The 21,219-nt window shown below is 46.5% G+C and overlaps 2 protein-coding genes across 4 annotated transcripts in view; one reads left to right on the top strand and one right to left on the bottom strand.

Moving 5' to 3' along the window:
- The window catches only part of LOC139548411 (rho guanine nucleotide exchange factor TIAM1-like), a 219,770-nt gene that overhangs the window by 193,318 nt on the left and 5,233 nt on the right, over positions 1-21,219 (bottom strand). The gene's annotated exons all lie outside the window — the stretch shown is intronic.
- LOC139548525 (uncharacterized) lies at positions 14,563-15,762 on the top strand. The gene has a single exon (XM_071358214.1). It carries the CDS (start codon positions 14,563-14,565, stop codon positions 15,760-15,762), a length of 1,200 nt encoding a protein of 399 aa, XP_071214315.1.

Below are 21,219 nucleotides of genomic sequence, written 5' to 3'. Positions count from 1 at the left end.
TGGACCATAACCAGTGGACCACAACCAGTGGACCATAACCAGTGGACCACAACCAGTGGACCATAACCAGTGGACCATAACCAGTGGACCATAACCAGTGGACCATAACCAGTGGACCATAACCAGTGGACCACAACCAGTGGACCACAACCAGTGGACCACAACCAGTGGACCATAACCAGTGGACCATAACCAGTGGACCATAACCAGTGGACCATAACCAGTGGACCATAACCAGTGGACCACAACCAGTGGACCATAACCAGTGGACCATAACCAGTGGACCATAACCAGTGGACCATAACCAGTGGACCATAACCAGTGGACCATAACCAGTGGACCATAACCAGTGGACCATAACCAGTGGACCATAACCAGTGGACCACAAACAACATTGTAAATACAACAGATATTTATTTATTTTTGCTTTTGTACTTTAACTATTTGCACATCATTATGTTATGTAGACATAATATAACATTTGAAATGTCTTTATTATTTAGAAACGTTTGTGAGTGTACAGTCGTGGCCAAAAGTTTTGAGAATGACACAAATATTAATTTTCACAAAGTTTGCTGCTTTAGTGTCTTTAGATATTTTTGTCAGATGTTACTATGGAATACTGAAGTATAATTACAAGCATTTTATAAGTGTCAAAGGCTTTTATTGACAATTACATGAAGTTGATGCAAAGAGTCAATATTTGCAGTGTTGACCCTTCTTTTTAAAGACCTCTGCAATCCGTCCTGGCATGCTGTCAATTAACTTCTGGGCCACATCCTGACTGATGGCAGCCCATTCTTGCATAATCAATGTTTGGAGTTTGTCAGAATTTGTGGGGTTTTGTTTGTCCACCTGCCTCTTGAGGATTGACCACAAGTTTTTTGTTCCCCGAGCCACTTAGTTATCACTTTTCTTTATGGCAAGGTGCTCCATCATGCTGGAAAAGGCATTGTTCGTCACCAAACTGTTCCTGGATGGTTGGGAGAAGTTGCTCTCGGGGGATGTGTTGGTACCATTCTTTATTCATGGCTGTGTTCTTAGGCATAATTGTGAGTGAGCCCTCTCCCTTGGCTGAGAAGCAACTCCACACATGAATGGTCTCAGGATGCTTTACTGTTGGCATGACACAGGACTGATGGTAGCGCTCACCTTGTCTTCTCCGGGCAAGCTTTTTTCCAGATGCCCCAAACAATCAGAAAGGGGATTCATCAGAGAAAATTACTTTACCCCAGTCCTCAGCAGTCCAATCCCTGTACCTTTTGCAGAATATCAGTCTGTCCCTGATGTTTTTTCTGGAGAGAAGTGGCTTCTTTGCTGCCCTTCTTGACACCAGGCCATCCTCCAAAAGTCTTTGCCTCACTGTGCATGCAGATGCACTCACACCTGCCTGCTGCCATCCCTGAGCAACCTCTGTACTGGTGGTGCCCCGATCCCGCAGCTGAATCAACTTTAGGAGACGGTCCTGGCAATTGCAGGACTTTCTTGGGCGCCCTGAAGCCTTCTTCACAATAACTGAACCGCTCTCCTTGAAGTTCTTGATGATCCGATAAATGGTCGATTTAGGTGCAATCTTCCTGGCAGCAATATCCTTGCCTGTGAAGCCCTTTTTGTGCAAAGCAATGATGGCAGCACGTGTTTCCTTGCAGGTAACCATGGTTGACAGAGGAAGAACAATGATTCCAAGCACCACTCTCCTTTTGAAGCTTCCAGTCTGTTATCCGAACTCAATCAGCATGACAGAGTGATCTCCAACCTTGTCCTCGTCAACACTCACACCTGTGTTAACCTTTCACGAGCCTCTACCCCGGGTCCGGGATCCCCCCCCATCCCCCCACACACTGATTAGCATAGCTAGCATAGCTTCACAAGTAGATAGTAGCATCTAAATATCATTAAATCACAAGTCCAAGACACCAGATGAAAGATACAGATCTTGTGAATAAAGCCACCATTTCAGATTTTTAAAATGTTTTACAGGGAAGACAAAATATGTAAATCTATTAGCTAAACACGTTAGCAAAATACACAATTTCTTTGTCCACCATTTTTTCTCTCCACCAGTAGCTATCACCAATTCGGCTAAACTAAGATATTGATAGCCAATAACCTATAAAAAACCTCATCAGATGACAGTCTGATAACATATTTATGGTATAGGATAGGTTTTGTTAGAAAAAAGTGCATATTTCAGGTAGAAATCACAGTTTACAATTGCACCTACCATCACAAGACGACTAGAATTACTATAGAGAGCAACGTGTATGACCAATTTACTCTTAATAAAACATTTCATAAGAATAGACAAAGCATAGCAATGGAAAGACCCAGATCTTGTGATTCCAGACAATATTTCAGATTTTCTAAGCGTTTTACAGCGAAAACACAATAAATCGATAAGTTAGCATACCACATGTGAAAACGTTACCAGAGCATCGATTCCAGCCAAAGAGCGCTATAACGTAATCACCGCCAAAATATATTACTTTTTTCACTAACCTTCTCAGAATTCTTCCGATGACACTCCTGTAACATCATTTTACAACATACATATACAGTTTGTTCGAAAAGGTGCATATTTAGCCATACAAAACCGTGGTTACACAATAAAAATACTAGGAAATCAAGCCTCAATATGTCTGACGTCATCTATCAGAGTGATCTAGTTTAATTGAAAGCTAATCATATACTTGACTAAAAAATACAGGGTTGACAGGAATCGAAAGACAAATTAGTTCTTAATGCAACCGCTGACTTACATTTTTAAAATTATCCTTACTTTTCAATACAGGGTTCGCCAAGTGACGCGATAACAAACAAAATGGCGAAATATGCGTTTAAAATATTTCGACAGAACAACAATTTATCATATTAAATATTGCTTACTTTGAGCTGTTCTTCCATCAGATTCTTGGGCAATGTATCCTTTCTATGTTGTAATCTTCTTTTGGTCGATAGATGTCCTCTGTCCTTCGAAATATCCACTAACGATCGAACGGGACCACAAAACGTGTCCAAAGTTTCAGAGTGCACAACAAAGAAATTCCTCAAAATCGCACTAAACGGATATAAATTGCTATAAAACGGTTCAAATTAACTACATTATGATGTTTTTAACAACTATAACGACTGAAAACATGACCGGAGAAATATTGCTGGTTAGACAACGATTTGGAATGAGGCAAGTCCGATGTCCTTCACGCTTCAGGCGCGCGACGAGAAAGGGAGGTACCTATACATTTTGTTCTTTTATAATGGCTGTGATTGTGCAATCGATTCCATTCAAAACGTGATGACGTACAGACACCCAGAGGAAGACGTAGGCAGTGTCGGTTTCTTCATAGCATTCACTGTCGCCTTAAAAACAGACTCCAGATCAGGGGTAAAAATTTCTGAAATCTGACCCCTGTCATGAAAAGTGCTGTAGATATTGTTCTGTACCACTCAGAGACAAAATTCCAACGCTTATAGAAACTAGAAAGTGTTTTCTATCCAATGATAACAATAATATGCATATTGTACGATCAAGAATTTAGCACGAGGCAGTTTAATTTGGAGACCCAAATATGCTAATGCGGAACAGCACCCCCTATAGTTCCAAGAAGTTAACGAGAGAATCACTGACATGATGTCAGCTGGTCCTTTTGTGGCAGGGCTGAAATGCAGTGGAAATGTATTTTGGGGATTAAGTTAATTTGCATGGCAAAGAGGGACTTTGCAATTCATCTGATCACTCTTCATAACATTCTGGAGTATATGCAAATTGCCATCATACAAACTGAGGCAGCAAACTTAGTGAAAATGAATATTTGTGTCATTCTCAAAACTTTTGGCCACGACTGTAATGTAATAGGGGCGGCAGCGTATTCTAGTGTGTTGGACTAGTAACCGAAAGGTTGCAAGATCAAATCCCTGAGCTGACAAGGTAAAAATCTGTCGTTCTGCCCCTGAACAAGGCAATTAACCCACTGTTCCTAGGCCGTCATTGTAAATAAGAATTTGTTCTTAACTGACTTGCCCAGTTAAATTAAAAAGTTTACTGTTGTTTATTTCCCTTTAGTTTATTATCCATTTTACTTGCTTTGGCAATGTTAACATATGTTTCCCATGCCAATAAAGCCCTTTGAATTGAGAGAGAGAGAAAGAGCGAGGGGGCAGAGAGAGAGAAAGAGCGAGGGGGCAGAGAGAGAGAAAGAGCGAGGGGGCAGAGAGAGAGAGAGCGAGAGGGCAGAGAGAGAGAGAGCGAGAGGGCAGAGAGAGAGAGAGCGAGAGGGCAGAGAGAGAGAGAGAGCGAGAGGGCAGAGAGAGAGAGCGAGAGGGCAGAGAGAGCGAGAGGGCAGAGAGAGGGAGAGCGAGAGGGCAGAGAGAGAGAGAGAGAGCAGCGAGAAAGCGAGGGGGCAGAGAGAAAGCGAGGGGGCAGAGAGAAAGCGAGGGGGCAGCGAGATAGAGAGAGAGAGAGACAGAGAGAGCAGAGAGAGAGAGAGAGAGAGAGAGAGGGAGGGAGAGAGCAGAGCGAGACAGACAGAGACAGATCAGAGAGAGAGAGAGAGACAGAGACAGACAGAGAGAGACAGAGAGAGACAGAGAGAGACAGAGAGAGAGCGAGAGGGCAGAGAGAAAGCGAGGGGGCAGAGAGAGAGAGAGAGAGAGAGACAGAGAGAGACAGACAGAGAGAGAGAGGGAGGGAGGGAGCAGAGAGAGAGAGAGAGAGAGAGAGAGAGAGGGAGAGAGCAGAGCGAGACAGAGAGACAGAGAGACAGACAGAGACAGACAGAGACAGACAGAGAGAGAGCGAGAGGGCAGAGAGAAAGCGAGGGGGCAGAGAGACAGAGAGACAGAGAGAGAGAGAGGGAGGGAGAGAGCAGAGCGAGACAGAGAGACAGAGACAGACAGAGAGAGAGAGAGAGAGAGACAGAGAGAGCAGAGAGAGAGAGAGAGAGAGGGAGGGAGAGAGCAGAGCGAGACAGAGAGACAGACAGAGACAGACAGAGACAGATCAGAGACAGATCAGAGAGAGAGAGAGAGAGAGAGAGACAGACAGAGAGAGAGTGAGAGGGCAGAGAGAAAGCGAGGGGGCAGAGAGACAGAGAGAGAGACAGAGAGAGAGACAGAGAGAGAGACAGAGACAGAGACAGAGACAGAGAGAGAGACAGAGACAGAGACAGAGACAGAGACAGAGACAGAGAGACAGAGAGACAGAGAGACAGAGAGACAGAGAGACAGAGAGACAGAGAGACAGAGAGACAGAGACACAGAGACACAGAGAGAGAGAGAGCCCTGGCTATACTAAAACTCTTTAACATCGTCCTTAGCTCTGGCATCTTCCCCAATATTTGGAACCAAGGACTGATCACCCCAATCCACAAAAGTGGAGACAAATTTGACCCCAATAACTACCGTGGAATATGCGTCAACAGTAACCTTGGGAAAATACTCTGCATTATCATTAACAGCAGACTCGTACATTTCCTCAATGAAAACAATGTACTGAGCAAATGTCAAATTGGCTTTTTACCAAATTACCGTACAACAGACCATGTATTCACCCTACACACCCTAATTGACAACCAAACAAACCAAAACAAAGGCAAAGTCTTCTCATGCTTTGTTGATTTCAAAAAAGCCTTCGACTCAATTTGGCATGAGGGTCTGCTATACAAATTGATGGAAAGTGGTGTTGGGGGTAAAACATACGACATTATAAAATCCATGTACACAAACAACAAGTGTGCGGTTAAAATTGGCAAAAAACACACACATTTCTTCACACAGGGTCGTGGGGTGAGACAGGGATGCAGCTTAAGCCCCACCCTCTTCAACATATATATCAACGAATTGGCGCGGGCACTAGAACAGTCTGCAGCACCCGGTCTCACCCTACTAGAATCCGAAGTCAAATGTCTACTGTTTGCTGATGATCTGGTGCTTCTGTCACCAACCAAGGAGGGCCTACAGCAGCACCTAGATCTTCTGCACAGATTCTGTCAGACCTGGGCCCTGACAGTAAATCTCAGTAAGACCAAAATAATGGTGTTCCAAAAAAGGTCCAGTCACCAGGACCACAAATTCCATCTAGACACCGTTGCCCTAGAGCACACAAAAAACTATACATACCTCGGCCTAAACATCAGCACCACAGGTAACTTCCACAAAGCTGTGAACGATCTGAGAGACAAGGCAAGAAGGGCCTTCTATGCCATCAAAAGGAACATAAATTTCAACATACCAATTAGGATCTGGCTAAAAATACTTGAATCAGTCATAGAGCCCATTGCCCTTTATGGTTGTGAGGTCTGGGGTCCGCTCACCAACCAAGATTTCACAAAATGGGACAAACACCAAATTGAGACTCTGCATGCAGAATTCTGCAAAAATATCCTCCGTGTACAACGTAGAACACCAAATAATGCATGCAGAGCAGAATTAGGCCTATACCCACTAATTATCAAAATCCAGAAAAGAGCCGTTAAATTCTACAAACACCTAAAAGGAAGCGATTCCCAAACCTTCCATAACAAAGCCATCACCTACAGAGAGATGAACCTGGAGAAGAGTCCCCTAAGCAAGCTGGTCCTAGGGCTCTGTTCACAAACACAAACACACCCCACAGAGCCCCAGGACAACAGCACAATTAGACCCAACCAAATCATGAGAAAACAAAAAGATAATTACTTGACACATTGGAAAGAATTAACAAAAAAACAGAGCAAACTAGAATGCTATTTGGCCCTAAACAGAGAGTACACAGTGGCAGAATACCTGACCACTGTGACTGACCCAAACTTAAGGAAAGCTTTGACTATGTACAGACTCAGTGAGCATAGCCTTGCTATTGAGAAAGGCCGCCGTAGGCAGACATGGCTCTCAAGAGAAGACAGGCTATGTGCACACTGCCCACAAAATGAGGTGGAAACTGAGCTGCACTTCCTAACCTCCTGCCCAATGTATGACCATATTAGAGAGACATATTTCCCTCAGATTACACAGATCCACAAAGAATTTGAAAACAAATCCAATTTTGATAAACTCCCATATCTACTCGGAGAAATTCCACAGTGTGCCATCACAGCAGCAAGATTTGTGACCTGTTGCCACAAGAAAAGGGCAACCAGTGAAGAACAAACACCATTGTAAATACAACCCATATTTATGCTTATTTATTTTAACTTGTGTGCTTTAACCATTTGTACATTGTTACAACACTGTGTATATATAATATAACATTTGTAATGTCTTTATTGTTTTGAAACTTCTGTATGTGTAATGTTTACTGTTAATTTGTATTGTTTATTTCACTTTTGTATAATATCTACCTCACTTGCTTTGGCAATGTTAACACATGTTTCCCATGCCAATAAAGCCCCTTGAATTGAATTGAATTGAATTGAGAGAGAGAGAGAGAGAGAGAGAGAGAGAGAGAGAGAGAGAGAGAGAGAGAATGTGTGTCATTACAACACTCAACCACGACAGGCTGCATTAAATCAGGCATATCACCAGGCATATATTCAACTGTGTACCCTAATCTTCCTCTAAAAATAATAAACACCACTTAGCAGACACTTGTATCCAAAGCGACCTACAGTGCAGTGAGTTCATTTATTTTTTTTGTGTGTGTATCCCTGCAGGAATTGAACACACAACCATGGCATTGCTAGCTACCAACTGAGCCATCTGAAGTGGTACCTGAGTGGAATAACTAAGAACACATCTACTGCTGCAGGCATCTACTGAGGCTGTGGGCCACATGACATCTTATTTATTCCCTATGCACCCCTGGTCAAAAGTAGTGCACTAAATAGGGACTAGGGTGTCACATCTCGATTGGCTACGGATGAAGTTGTTTACTGATAAACGGTTTCTAAACGTGATAACAGTGTGTCCTCATCGTCCTCGACACACACCACACACACACACACACACACACACACACACACAGTAAAACCTCCAGAGGAACAGTCTGTACAGCACAGAGGATGTTTAGAGAGAGAAACAACCCTCCAGTGTTACACAAGAGGAAGAGATGAAAGCCTCAGTAACCCAGGGATCAGTGGGTTTACTGATCATTACAACAGGGATCAGTGGGTTTACTGATCATTACAACAGGACTCAGAGGGTTTACTGATCATTACAACAGGACTCAGTGGGTTTACTGATCATTACAACAGGGATCAGTGGGTTTACTGATCATTACAACAGGGATCAGTGGGTTTACTGATCATTACAACAGGGATCAGTGGGTTTACTGATCATTACAACAGGGATCAGCGGGTTTACTGATCATTACACCAGGGCTCAGCGGGTTTACTGATCATTACAACAGGGATCAGCGGGTTTACTGATCATTACACCAGGACTCAGAGGGTTTACTGATCATTACACCAGGGCTCAGAGGGTTTACTGATCATTACACCAGGGCTCAGAGGGTTTACTGATCATTACACCAGGGCTCAGAGGGTTTACTGATCATTACACCAGGGCTCAGAGGGTTTACTGATCATTACACCAGGGCTCAGAGGGTTTACTGATCATTACACCAGGGCTCAGTGGGTTTACTGATCATTACACCAGGGCTCAGAGGGTTTACTGATCATTACAACAGGGCTCAGTGGGTTTACTGATCATTACAACAGGGCTCAGTGGGTTTACTGATCATTACAACAGGGCTCAGAGGGTTTACTGATCATTACAACAGGGCTCAGAGGGTTTACCGATCATTACAACAGGGCTCAGAGGGTTTACCGATCATTACAACAGGGCTCAGAGGGTTTACCGATCATTACAACAGGGCTCAGAGGGTTTACCGATCATTACAACAGGGCTCAGAGGGTTTACCGATCATTACAACAGGACTCAGTGGGTTTACTGATCATTACACCAGGGCTCAGTGGGTTTACTGATCATTACAACAGGGCTCAGTGGGTTTACTGATCATTACACCAGGGCTCAGTGGGTTTACTGATCATTACACCAGGGCTCAGTGGGTTTACTGATCATTACACCAGGGCTCAGTGGGTTTACTGATCATTACACCAGGGCTCAGTGGGTTTACTGATCATTACACCAGGGCTCAGTGGGTTTACTGATCATTACAACAGGGCTCAGTGGGTTTACTGATCATTACAACAGGGCTCAGTGGGTTTACTGATCATTACAACAGGACTCAGTGGGGACAACAGTTGTTGACAACTGTAGCATTCCTCCTAACCTGCCACGTCCGTCCCCCCAACCTGCCACGTCCGTCCCCCCAACCTGCCACGTCCGTCCCCCCAACCTGCCACGTCCGTCCCCCTAACCTGCCACGTCCGTCCCCCTAACCTGCCACGCCAGTCCTCCTAACCTGCCACGCAAACAAATCATCTCTGGTGACAAATCACCAGTATCACCACACCCACTACAACATTAGAAGGCCACTGATTGGTTTAGATGGTTTATACAGCATCCCCGATTGGTTGAGTCTGTTCCTAAAGCCAGCCTCTGTCTGTAAACCAATATGAATTAATGAATGCTTGTTTCCGTATTGACACGGATGATCATGGAAGCCACTCAAGTGAAACAGAGGTGAAATCTACACGCTTTTTCCCCTGGAACACAAACAAGACCAACAACATGGTGATTTATAGTTACCGTATTGCAAGCCTTTGTTCATGGAAATCTAATGTCCCAAATAGAAATGATATGAAGGTGACTCAATCCTAAACGTTTCCTCCTCCTACACACAGCCCATGTCTTACTACACATGACGAATTCAACATCAGCCAAAACCTTCAGGAGAACTGATTAGTCACGTTGTGTGAAAATGAGGAACACTCGAACCTCCTACACCCACAATTAGGGTTGCAAAGCTTCTGGTAGATCTTCACTCATCTTTATAATAAATAGGGCAATAAATCCTCATTTTTTGGTCATTTACACTTGATTTCTTTGATAGATATATATAAATATAATGATTTTATTATATCTGTGTTTTTACTGTCTTTGAGTTTCTAGTAGATAGACTATATGGTTCAAAGCCAATAAATACATACTGACATTGTAAAATACATTTTTAAAAGGTGTAAAAACACATATTTAAAAGGGTATTTCATGCTGAAACCCTTGTATTAAAACACCAATGGTATTCACTAAGTTGATGGTTGATATTTAGGATAATGTTTTACAGCTTCTATTTTTGGATTTGAACGTATTAGACATGTGATAAGGCCTCACAGAAGACCAGAGATAATGACAGGCCCCTGTGATCATCTGAAGTACCCAAAAGAGCCACGAGATGTATTGTGATAGAATACATTAAATCCTTTAACAATATCAACCCTACCCAACCAGTACCCAGTCCAACTATAGCAGAACCTACCCAGTCCAACTATAACAGAACCTACCCAGTCCAACTATAACAGAACCTACCCAGTCCAACTATAACAGAACCAACCCAGTCCAACTATAACAGAACCTACCCAGTCCAACTATAACAGAACCTACCCAGTCCAACTATAACAGTCCCTCAGCAGAACCTACCCAGTCCAACTATAACAGTCCCTCAGCAGAACCTACCCAGTCCAACTATAACAGTCCCTCAGCAGAACCTACCCAGTCCAACTACAGCAGTCCCTCAGCAGAACCTACCCAGTCCAACTATAACAGCCCCTCAGCAGAACCTACCCAGTCCAACTATAACAGCCCCTCAGCAGAACCTACCCAGTCCAACTATAACAGTCCCTCAGCAGAACCTACCCAGTCCAACTATAACAGAACCTACCCAGTCCAACTATAACAGAACCTACCCAGTCCAACTATAACAGCCCCTCAGCAGAACCTACCCAGTCCAATTATAACAGAACCTACCCAATCCAACTATAACAGCCCCTCAGCAGAACCTACCCAGTCCAACTATAACAGCCCCTCAACAGAACCTACCCAGTCCAACTATAACAGCCCCTACCCAATCCAACTATAACAGAACCTACCCAGTCCAACTATAACAGAACCTACCCAGTCCAACTATAACAGTCCCTCAGCAGAACCTACCCAGTCCAACTATAACAGTCCCTCAGCAGAACCTACCCAGTCCAACTATAACAGTCCCTCAGCAGAACCTACCCAGTCCAACTATAACAGTCCCTCAGCAGAACCTACCCAGTCCAACTATAACAGTCCCTCAGCAGAACCTACCCAGTCCAACTATAACAGAACCTACCCAGTCCAACTATAACAGTCCCTCAGCAGAACCCTCTCTGTTGTTTAGACCACTTACCATCCATTATTCAAGCTAACCACTAGGCCGCTAGCAGCACTAAGGCAGTACAAGCCGAGCCACGTGACGCCGACGATCCTCCCCGTCTCGTGTGCTCTTTAATCTACTCTCTCTGTCAGTTCCTCCTCAACCCTTCCCCAACCCTATACAGACCCAGATCCATCCAATCCCAGCAGCCATCAGGGAGAGCTCTGTCAGTTCCTCCTCAACTCCAACCCTATGGCTGTTAGGGAGAATAGTACCACTGGATCACAGTCAGAGTCTAGATCACAAACTGCACCCTATTCACTATGTAGTACACTACTCTTGACCAGGGCCCATAGGACTCTATATGCACTATAAAGGGAATAGGGTGCCATTTGAGACCCACTCTACTGTTACAGGCCCCTCCGCCCCAGTGTTACAGGCCCCTCCGCCCCAGTGTTACAGGCCCCTCCGCCCCAGTGTTACAGGCCCCTCCGCCCCAGTGTTACAGGCCCCTCCGCCCCAGTGTTACAGGCCCCTCCGCCCCAGTGTTACAGGCCCCTCCGCCCCACTGTTACAGGCCCCTCCGCCCCACTGTTACAGGCCCCTCCGCCCCACTGTTACAGGCCCCTCCGCCCCACTGTTACAGGCCCCTCCGCCCCAGTGTTACAGGCCCCTCCGCCGCAGTGTTACAGGCCCCTCCGCCCCACTCTACTATGGTGTAACACAGTGGCGTAGACCTACTGACTGGTGTAATTGGAGCAGCATCTTTGAAGAGATCTCTCTGCTTGGGATAGCAAACACAAAGGAGGCTTTGAACTGGGAGTTCAAGTCAACACTAGAAAACAGCTATGTATGGAGATTGATGTGTTGGAGACTCACAGGTTGGAGACTCACTTATTAGAGACTGGCAGGTTGGAGACTCACTTATTAGAGACTGGCAGGTTGGAGACTCACTTATTAGAGACTGACAGGTTGGAGACTCACTTATTAGAGACTGACAGGTTGGAGACTCACAGGTTAGAGACTCACAGGTTGGAGACTCACAGGTTGGAGACTCACAGGTTGGAGACTCACAGGTTGGAGACTCACAGGTTGGAGACTCACAGGTTGGAGACTCACAGGTTAGAGACTCACAGGTTAGAGACTGACAGGTTAGAGACTGACAGGTTAGAGACTGACAGGTTAGAGACTGACAGGTTAGAGACTGACAGGTTAGAGACTGACAGGTTGGATATGGAGAGAACAACTGAATTTACTTCAATGGTCTATTTGATTGTATTTTACTGTTTCATTTTTAACTGGGCTTCTTTTTGATTTTATTTACATTTAAAAATATATATATATATTTTTTTTTACTCAAAACACAATGCATGGTAATTCCTTATCTCATGCCCACGGCGTCATCACCACTTCTAACGTTACAGCAACACAAGCCAACCATTCCTCACATCATACACTCTATGAGCATGGAAGTCCCAGTGTGTGACTGTGTGTTTGTAACAGATAGTAAACTGGGTCCCCGGCCAAGCATCTGAGTGGAATCAGCGCCACACAGACACAAATGGGAGACTTTAAATACTCTCAGCGAGTATTGTCAGCAGGAATTCCACATTTGTTTGTGACCTCCGCTTTATATACAGTACGGGTTAGATGGGAATTGGTTAAGTTATACATCATGTCAGGGTGTTTGTCGGTCTATCTAGCGTCTCAGAGTAGGAGTCTGATCTAGGATCAGGTCCTCCCTCTCCATGTATTCAAATTCATTATGACGGAAAAAAGAAAACTGATCCCAAAGCAGCACCCTTACTCTGAATGTAATAGGCTACCTGAATGAAGCTTCATCCCCCTGCCTTTGAATTCTCCCTCCCCTCTAGCCCATCCCCCACCTGGCCCCGCCCCTCTAGACCAGCCCCGCCCCACTAGCCCAGTCCCTCATCTAGCCCCCCCCCCTCTAGACCCGCCCCTCCCCCCTCTAGGCCCGCCCCTCAAGGCCATCCCCCACCTGGCCCCTCCCCCCTCTAGCCCCTCCCCCCTCTAGCCCCTCCATCTAGACCGCCCCAAATAAAATAATGATCTCTCTCTACAGAGTATTGACGGCGTACACGTCGTCTCACAGCAGTGAACAATGACATTGTGTTCGTCCCAAATCACATCCCCTAAAAAATATGTTTCATTGTCACATAAACCAGATAGGTGGAGTGAAATGTGTTGTTTTACAGGGTCAGTCACAGTAGTATGATAGGTGTTGTTTTACAGGGTCAGTCACAGTAGTATGATAGGTGTTGTTTTACAGGGTCAGTCATAGTAGTATGATAGGTGTTGTTTTACAGGGTCAGTCATAGTAGTATGATAGGTGTTGTTGTACAGGGTCAGTCACAGTAGTATGATAGGTGTTGTTGTACAGGGTCAGCCACAGTAGTATGATAGGTGTTGTTTTACAGGGTCAGCCACAGTAGTATGATAGGTGTTGTTTTACAGGGTCAGTCACAGTAGTATGATAGGTGTTGTTGTACAGGGTCAGTCATAGTAGTATGATAGGTGTTGTTGTACAGGGTCAGCCACAGTAGTATGATAGGTGTTGTTTTACAGGGTCAGCCACAGTAGTATGATAGGTGTTGTTTTACAGGGTCAGCCACAGTAGTATGATAGGTGTTGTTTTACAGGGTCAGTCACAGTAGTATGATAGGTGTTGTTTTACAGGGTCAGTCATAGTAGTATGATAGGTGTTGTTTTACAGGGTCAGTCATAGTAGTATGATAGGTGTTGTTTTACAGGGTCAGTCATAGTAGTATGATAGGTGTTGTTTTACAAGGTCAGCCAAAGTAGTATGATAGGTGTTGTTTTACAAGGTCAGTCATAGTAGTATGATAGGTGTTGTTTTACAAGGTCAGCCAAAGTAGTATGATAGGTGTTGTTTTACAAGGTCAGCCACAGTAGTATGATAGGTGTTGTTTTACAAGGTCAGCCACAGTAGTATGATAGGTGTTGTTTTACAAGGTCAGCCACAGTAGTACAGCACCTCTGAACCAAATGAGGTTTAAGTGCCTTGTTCAAGGTACAGTTTTTCCACCTTGGTCGGCTCGGGAATTCGAATCAGCGACCTTTTGGTTACTGGCCCAACGCTCCAATCAGTAGACAATCTGCCTCCCTTATATACCGCACTAGCTCTGGTCAAAAGTAGAGTACACTATATACGGAACAGGGAGCCATTGAGGACGCAGGCATTGATAATGGTGTTTTCAGCTGTGGATAGACAGAGGCAGTGCAGGACAACACAGGAGACGAGAGCAGAAAGACCTATCAATAGTTCCTCTATGGAGATGAATCACAGATACAACAGGGGATAAATGACAGAGCAACACGGGCCCGCTCCCTCTGCCGTCGCAGAGCAACACGGGCCCGCTCCCTCTGCCGTCGCAGAGCAACACGGGCCCGCTCCCTCTCCCGTCGCAGAGCAACACGGGCCCGCTCCCTCTGCCGTCGCAGGGAAACACGGGCCCGCTCCCTCCGCCGTCGCAGGGAAACACGGGCCCGCTCCCTCCGCCGTCGCAGGGAAACACGGGCCCGCTCCCTCCGCCGTCGCAGGGAATCACGGGCCCGCGCCCTCCGCCGTCGCAGGGAATCACGGGCCCGCTCCCTCCCCCGTCGCAGAGCAACACGGGCCCGCTCCCTCTCCCGTCGCAGAGCAACACGGGCCCGCTCCCTCTGCCGTCGCAGGGAAACACGGGCCCGCTCCCTCTGCCGTCGCAGGGAAACACGGGCCCGCTCCCTCTGCCGTCGCAGGGAAACACGGGCCCGCTCCCTCTGCCGTCGCAGGGAAACACGGGCCCGCTCCCTCTGCCGTCGCAGGGAAACACGGGCCCGCTCCCTCTGCCGTCGCAGGGAAACACGGGCCCGCTCCCTCTGCCGTCGCAGGGAAACACGGGCCCGCTCCCTCTGCCGTCGCAGGGAAACACGGGCCCGCTCCCTCTGCCGTCGCAGGGAAACACGGGCCCGCTCCCTCTGCCGTCGCAGGGAAACACGGGCCCGCTCCCTCTGCCGTCGCAGGGAAACACGGGCCCGCTCCCTCTGCCGTCGCAGGGAAACACGGGCCCGCTCCCTCTGCCGTCGCAGGGAAACACGGGCCCGCTCCCTCTGCCGTCGCAGGGAAACACGGGCCCGCTCCCTCTGCCGTCGCAGGGAAACACGGGCCCGCTCCCTCTGCCGTCACAGGGAAACACGGGCCCGCTCCCTCTGCCGTCACAGGGAAACACGGGCCCGCTCCCTCTGCCGTCACAGGGAAACACGGGCCCGCTCCCTCTGCCGTCACAGGGAAACACGGGCCCGCTCCCTCTGCCGTCACAGGGAAACACGGGCCCGCTCCCTCTGCCGTCACAGGGAAACACGGGCCCGCTCCCTCCGCCGTCACAGGGAAACACGGGCCCGCTCCCTCCGCCGTCACAGGGAATCACGGGCCCGCGCCCTCCGCCGTCACAGGGAATCACGGGCCCGCTCCCTCTCCCGTCGCAGAGCAACACGGGCCCGCTCCCTCTACTGCCTCTGTCTGACAACATGATACATCTATATAATCTATTATATACATCTATACATCGATTATAATATTATGGTAGAGAAACGGGGGGGGGGGGGGGGGGGGCTATAGCTCCTCTGTGACAACCCATTATAATATTATGGTAGAGAAACAGAGGGGGGGAATATAGTTCCTCTGTGACAACCCATTATAATATTATGGTAGAGAAACAGAGGGGGGGAATATAGTTCCTCTGTGACAACCCATTATAATATTATGGTAGAGAAACAGAGGGGGGGGGTTATAGTTCCTCTGTGACAATCCATTATAATATTATGGTAGAGAAACAGAGGGGGGGGTTATAGTTCCTCTGTGACAATCCATTATAATATTATGGTAGAGAAACAGAGGGGGGGGTTATAGTTCCTCTGTGACAACCCATTATAATATTATGGTAGAGAAACAGAGGGGGGGGATATAGTTCCTCTGTGACAATCCATTATAATATTATGGTAGAGAAACAGAGGGGGGGGTTATAGTTCCTCTGTGACAACCCATTATAATATTATGGTAGAGAAACAGAGGGGTGGGGGTTATAGTTCCTCTGTGACAACCCATTATAATATTATCGTAGAGAAACAGGGGGGGGTGGGGGTTATAGTTCCTCTGTGACAACCCATTATAATATTATGGTAGAGAAACAGGGGGGGTGGGGGTTATAGTTCCTCTGTGACAACCCATTATAATATTATGGTAGAGAAACAGGGGGGGTGGGGGTTATAGTTCCTCTGTGACAACCCATTATAATATTATCGTAGAGAAACAGGCCCTCATCCTCTATCCACCCATGGGCCTGCAGTGCTGGGAAAGTCCACTCTTTCTCTGTAAACATAAGCTGACAAGATAGAGCCAATGTACCTTCTGTGACTAACGATACAAGCAACTCCCTGCTTCTCCTGGTCCAGCGTAGAGAAGTAGCAACAGAGTAGAAGGGCCTCCCCCGTCCCTCTGATTAAAGGACTCTGTTGTTCTGCCACAGGGGGAGGGAGGAGAGGGCGGGAGAGATGATAATTCTCACAAGACAACTTTGGCTATCAGCCTGTGTTGAATTAGCCAGTCTGTGTAGAATGCGTCAATATGACTGTCTGGGGCTGAGTCCTAAATGACATCCTAGTCCCCTATGTAGAGCTCCCAATGGGCCCTGGTTAAGTAGTGCACTATATACAGAACAGAGTTACATTTGGGACACAGCCTGGGAAGACATCTCATACATACAACCAGGCTCCATCTCACTATAGTCTACAGAGAGAACTATACATGTGGATAATGGGCCAGTTCAATAGAGCTTTGTCCCTGATCTCTTTGTCCTGTTTTGCCAACTCCTTAATGTCTTTTGTCATGCCAAATGACATGCTAAGTTGAATGGAAGGAACTTTACAATAAAACAAAAATGTTAGTCAGCAAAGACAGAACTAAATAAAAACACTTTAGGTCAGCCATTTTGGAGGAAGATTCTCTCTCCCATCCAAACGCACGTACTAACGTTCAGCAACGACTGCTGTGACATATTGAATGAAAAGGAAGCATAGACTGTATTCTAAGAGCAGATACATGGCTGGACTCCTCCCCTGACGCTGCGGACTCCTCCCCTGGCTGCGGACTCCTCCCCTGGCTGCGGACTCCTCCCCTGGCTGCGGACTCCTCCCCTGGCTGCGGACTCCTCCCCTGGCTGCGGACTCCTCCCCTGGCTGCGGACTCCTCCCCTGGCTGCGGACTCCTCCCCTGGCTGCGGACTCCTCCCCTGGCTGCGGACTCCTCCCCTGGCTGCGGACTCCTCCCCTGGCTGCAGACTCCTCCCCTGGCTGCGGACTCCTCCCCTGGCTGCGGACTCCTCCCCTGACTGTGGACTCCTCCCCTGACTGTGGACTCCTCCCCTGACTGCAATGGGGTTTGACTGATATTAATTATTGAAATAACGGTGAATCCACTGCGATGTGTGTGGATATATTGATGCATTTTGCCTTACTCATGATAGTAAACCAGTGGTGAATATCATTACAGTTTAGGCCTACTGAATGCATGGTTGCAGTACCAGACGTCCCTCCACAGGGGAAAGGACGGTCCCCAAACATCTGCTACATGAAGATTCTCTTCAACATTTAAAACACTTCAATTGCAACTTACACTTGAGGGTACAAAACACTATTTCCATGACATAGACTGACCAGGTGAATCCAGGTGAATCCAGGTGAAAGCTACGATCCCTTATTGATGTGTTACGTGTTAAATCCACTTCAGTCAGTGTAGATAAAGGGGAGGAGACGGGGTTAAAGAAGGATTTTTAAGCCTTGAGACAATTGAGACATGGATTGTGTATGTGTGCCAATCAGAGGGTGAACAGGCAAGACAAAATATATAAGTGTCTTTGAACAGGGTATGGTAGTAGGTACCAGGCGCACCGGTTTGTGTCAAGAACTGCAACGCTGCTGGGTTTTTCACGCTCAATAGTTTCCTGTGTGTTTCAGGAATGATCCGCCACCCAAAGGACATTCATCCAGCTTGACACAACTCTGGGAAGCATTGGAGTCAACATGGACCAGCGTCCCTGTGGAACGCTTTCAACACCTTGTAGAGTCCATGTCCCGACCAATTGAGGCTGGGGGGGGGGGGGTGCAACTCCATATTAGAAAGGTGTTCCTAATGTTTTGTCCACTCAGTGTCTATCCAAGTGAGTGTTGGCCTTTTTTCCCCACTTTTTTGACATTTCAAAACGTAAAAAGATCACATGCTATAATTTTGCTTTATAATGATTATATAAAAAGAGTCAATTTGTAAAAAATAAAAATGATAAAATCAGCCTAATGGACTGTTGTCCGGCTGGTGTAAAGAACAAAACAGAGCCACAGCAACACGTGCATCCCATATGGCACCCTAAGCCTTTTTGGTGCACTACCAGGCCCCATGGAGCTCAGGTCAATAGTAGTGCACTATATAGGGAATAGGGGGCCATTGTGGGTTAAAAGTAGTGCACTATATAGGGAATAGGGGGCACTTTGAGACGCAACGTTGCAGCTGGACAGAACAAACAGAACACTCATCAACAACCACTTTGCAAATGAAATGAACAAGAAGTTATGTGAACGTGGGATAAAATATTATTCAAAACAGACAGACGGACTACTTTAAAAAGATCTAAAATATGCACATTTCAAGCAATCGTCTGTGTCTGGGTAGTACAAGCTTTTACACAAGAGAATAACAAAACCTCAGTTTGTTCAGGAGACAACTTCCTCCACTGTACTGAGAACGAATCAGATGAATGTTGCAGACAACATTCTTCTTCGTGTGGTTGAAATGAAAGCTCCTGTTTTACCTCCACAGTAGTTGGTCTACATATGAGATGGTAGCTGGAGATGGGGTCTGTGTCCCCAATGGCACCCTTTTCCTTACATAGTGCACTACTTTTGACCAGAGCCCTATGGGCCCTAAAACAGGGAGTCATTTGGGACACAACCCATGGTAAATGCCAAGAGAAGAGGCCATTCCAATATGGTCATGACCCTGGGCGTCATGGCTACAAGCCAGAGAGGAGCATAACCAGCACCAACATGGAGAGAGAGAGAGAAGAGAGAGAGAGAGAGAGAGAGAAGAGAGAGAGGGGGGAGAGAGAGTGGGGAGAGAGAGAGAAGAGAGAGAGTGGGGAGAGAGAGAGAAGAGAGAGAGTGGGGAGAGAGAGAGTGGGGAGAGAGAAGAAGAGAGAGGGGGGAGAGAGAGAAGGGGGAGAGAGAGAGAGAAGAGGGAGAGAGAGAGAGAAGGGGGAGAGAGAGAAGAGGGAGAGAGAGAGAGAAGAGGGAGAGAGAGAAGAGGGAGAGAGAGAAGAGAGAGAGAGAGAGAAGAGAGAGAGGGAGAAGAGAGAGAGGGGGGAGAGAGAGAGGGGGGAGAGCAAGAGAAGGAGAAAGATGAGCGAGAGAGAAGGAGAGAGGGGGGAAGAGAGGGTGAGACAGAGGGGGGAGAGAGCAAGAGATTGAGAAAGATGAGGGAGAGAGAGAGAGAAGGAGAGAGGGGGCAGATAGGCAGGGGAGAGAGGGGAGAGAGGGAGGGGGCAGACAGAGAGATGGAGGATAGAGAGGAGAGAGAGACACTCCCTCTCTGTGTGTATGAGGCTTATGGTCTTGTTGTCAATCATCTTCCAGTCCTCAGGACTCCGAGGCTCTTCTAGAGGAGACTCATACCGCCACCACATCTTCCTCTCCCTCCCACCATCCCTCCACTCTCTCCCACCCTCCAGGTAACTTAACCTCGTACCTACACACTACCCTGCTTCAGGCTACATGATGGGTCGGGAAAGAGGATATTGACAGAGAGAGTTAGTACAGACAGCTCATATTCACAGAGAGAGTTAGTACAGAAAGCTCATATTCACAGAAAGAGTTAGTACAGACAGCTCATATTCACAGAGAGAGTTAGTACAGACAGCTCATATTCACAGAGAGAGTTAGTACAGACAGCTCATATTCACAGAAAGAGTTAGTACAGACAGCTCATATTCACAGAGAGAGTTAGTACAGACAGCTCATATTCACAGAGAGAGTTAGTACAGAAAGCTCATATTCACAGAGAGAGTTAGTACAGACAGCTCATATTCACAGAGAGAGTTAGTACAGAAAGCTCATATTCACAGAGCTTCCAGAACCTCCTAGCAGCCTAATTGCAGTACTTTGTGCATCAACATTGAAAAGTAAAAGTAAGTAGTCTTGTCCGAGCCAGAACGGCCTATAGATCAGGAGCCCATATCCTGTTTCTGTAGCATGAGGCAGTATGATGTACAAGTACACCCCCTGGACAAGACACTGGTCTTTCACGGGGCTTTAACATCGAAATGGACTAATTCTACAAAGCAGAACTAAGGCAAACATTTGAACTTATCACTTGCAGCAATTATAGATTTATATAGTGCCTTCTGAAATTATTCACACCCCTTGACTTTTTCCACATGTTGTTGTGTTACAGCCTGAATTTAAAACGGATTAAATTGAGATATTTGGTCACACGGCCTACACACAAAGATAAAAAAAATGAAAGATGAAAATCTGAAATGTTTTGAGTCAATAAGTATTTCAACCCTTTTGTTATGACGATGCCTAAAATAGTTCAGGAGTAAAAATGTACTTAACAAGTCACATACGTTGTATGGACTCACTCTGTGTGCAATAATAGTGTTTAACATGATTTTCTTTACCACACACATAAAATTATCTGTGAGGTCTCTCAGTCGAGCAGTGAATGTCAAACACAGATTCAACCACAAAGACCAGGGAGGTTTTCCAATGCCTCACAAAGAAGGGCACCTATTGGTAGATGGGTTAAAAAAAAGCAGACATTGAATATCCCTTTGAGCATGGTGAAGTTATTAATTACACTTTGGATGGTGTATCAATACACCCAGTCACTACAAAGACACAGGTGTCCTTCCTAACTCAGTTGCCAGAGAGGA

This window comes from Salvelinus alpinus, chromosome 21 (assembly GCF_045679555.1).
Source record: "Salvelinus alpinus chromosome 21, SLU_Salpinus.1, whole genome shotgun sequence".
NCBI classification, from domain to species: domain Eukaryota; kingdom Metazoa; phylum Chordata; class Actinopteri; order Salmoniformes; family Salmonidae; genus Salvelinus; species Salvelinus alpinus.
Note: the sequence above shows the minus strand (reverse complement) of the source record. Positions and strands in the feature narration are given on the sequence as shown.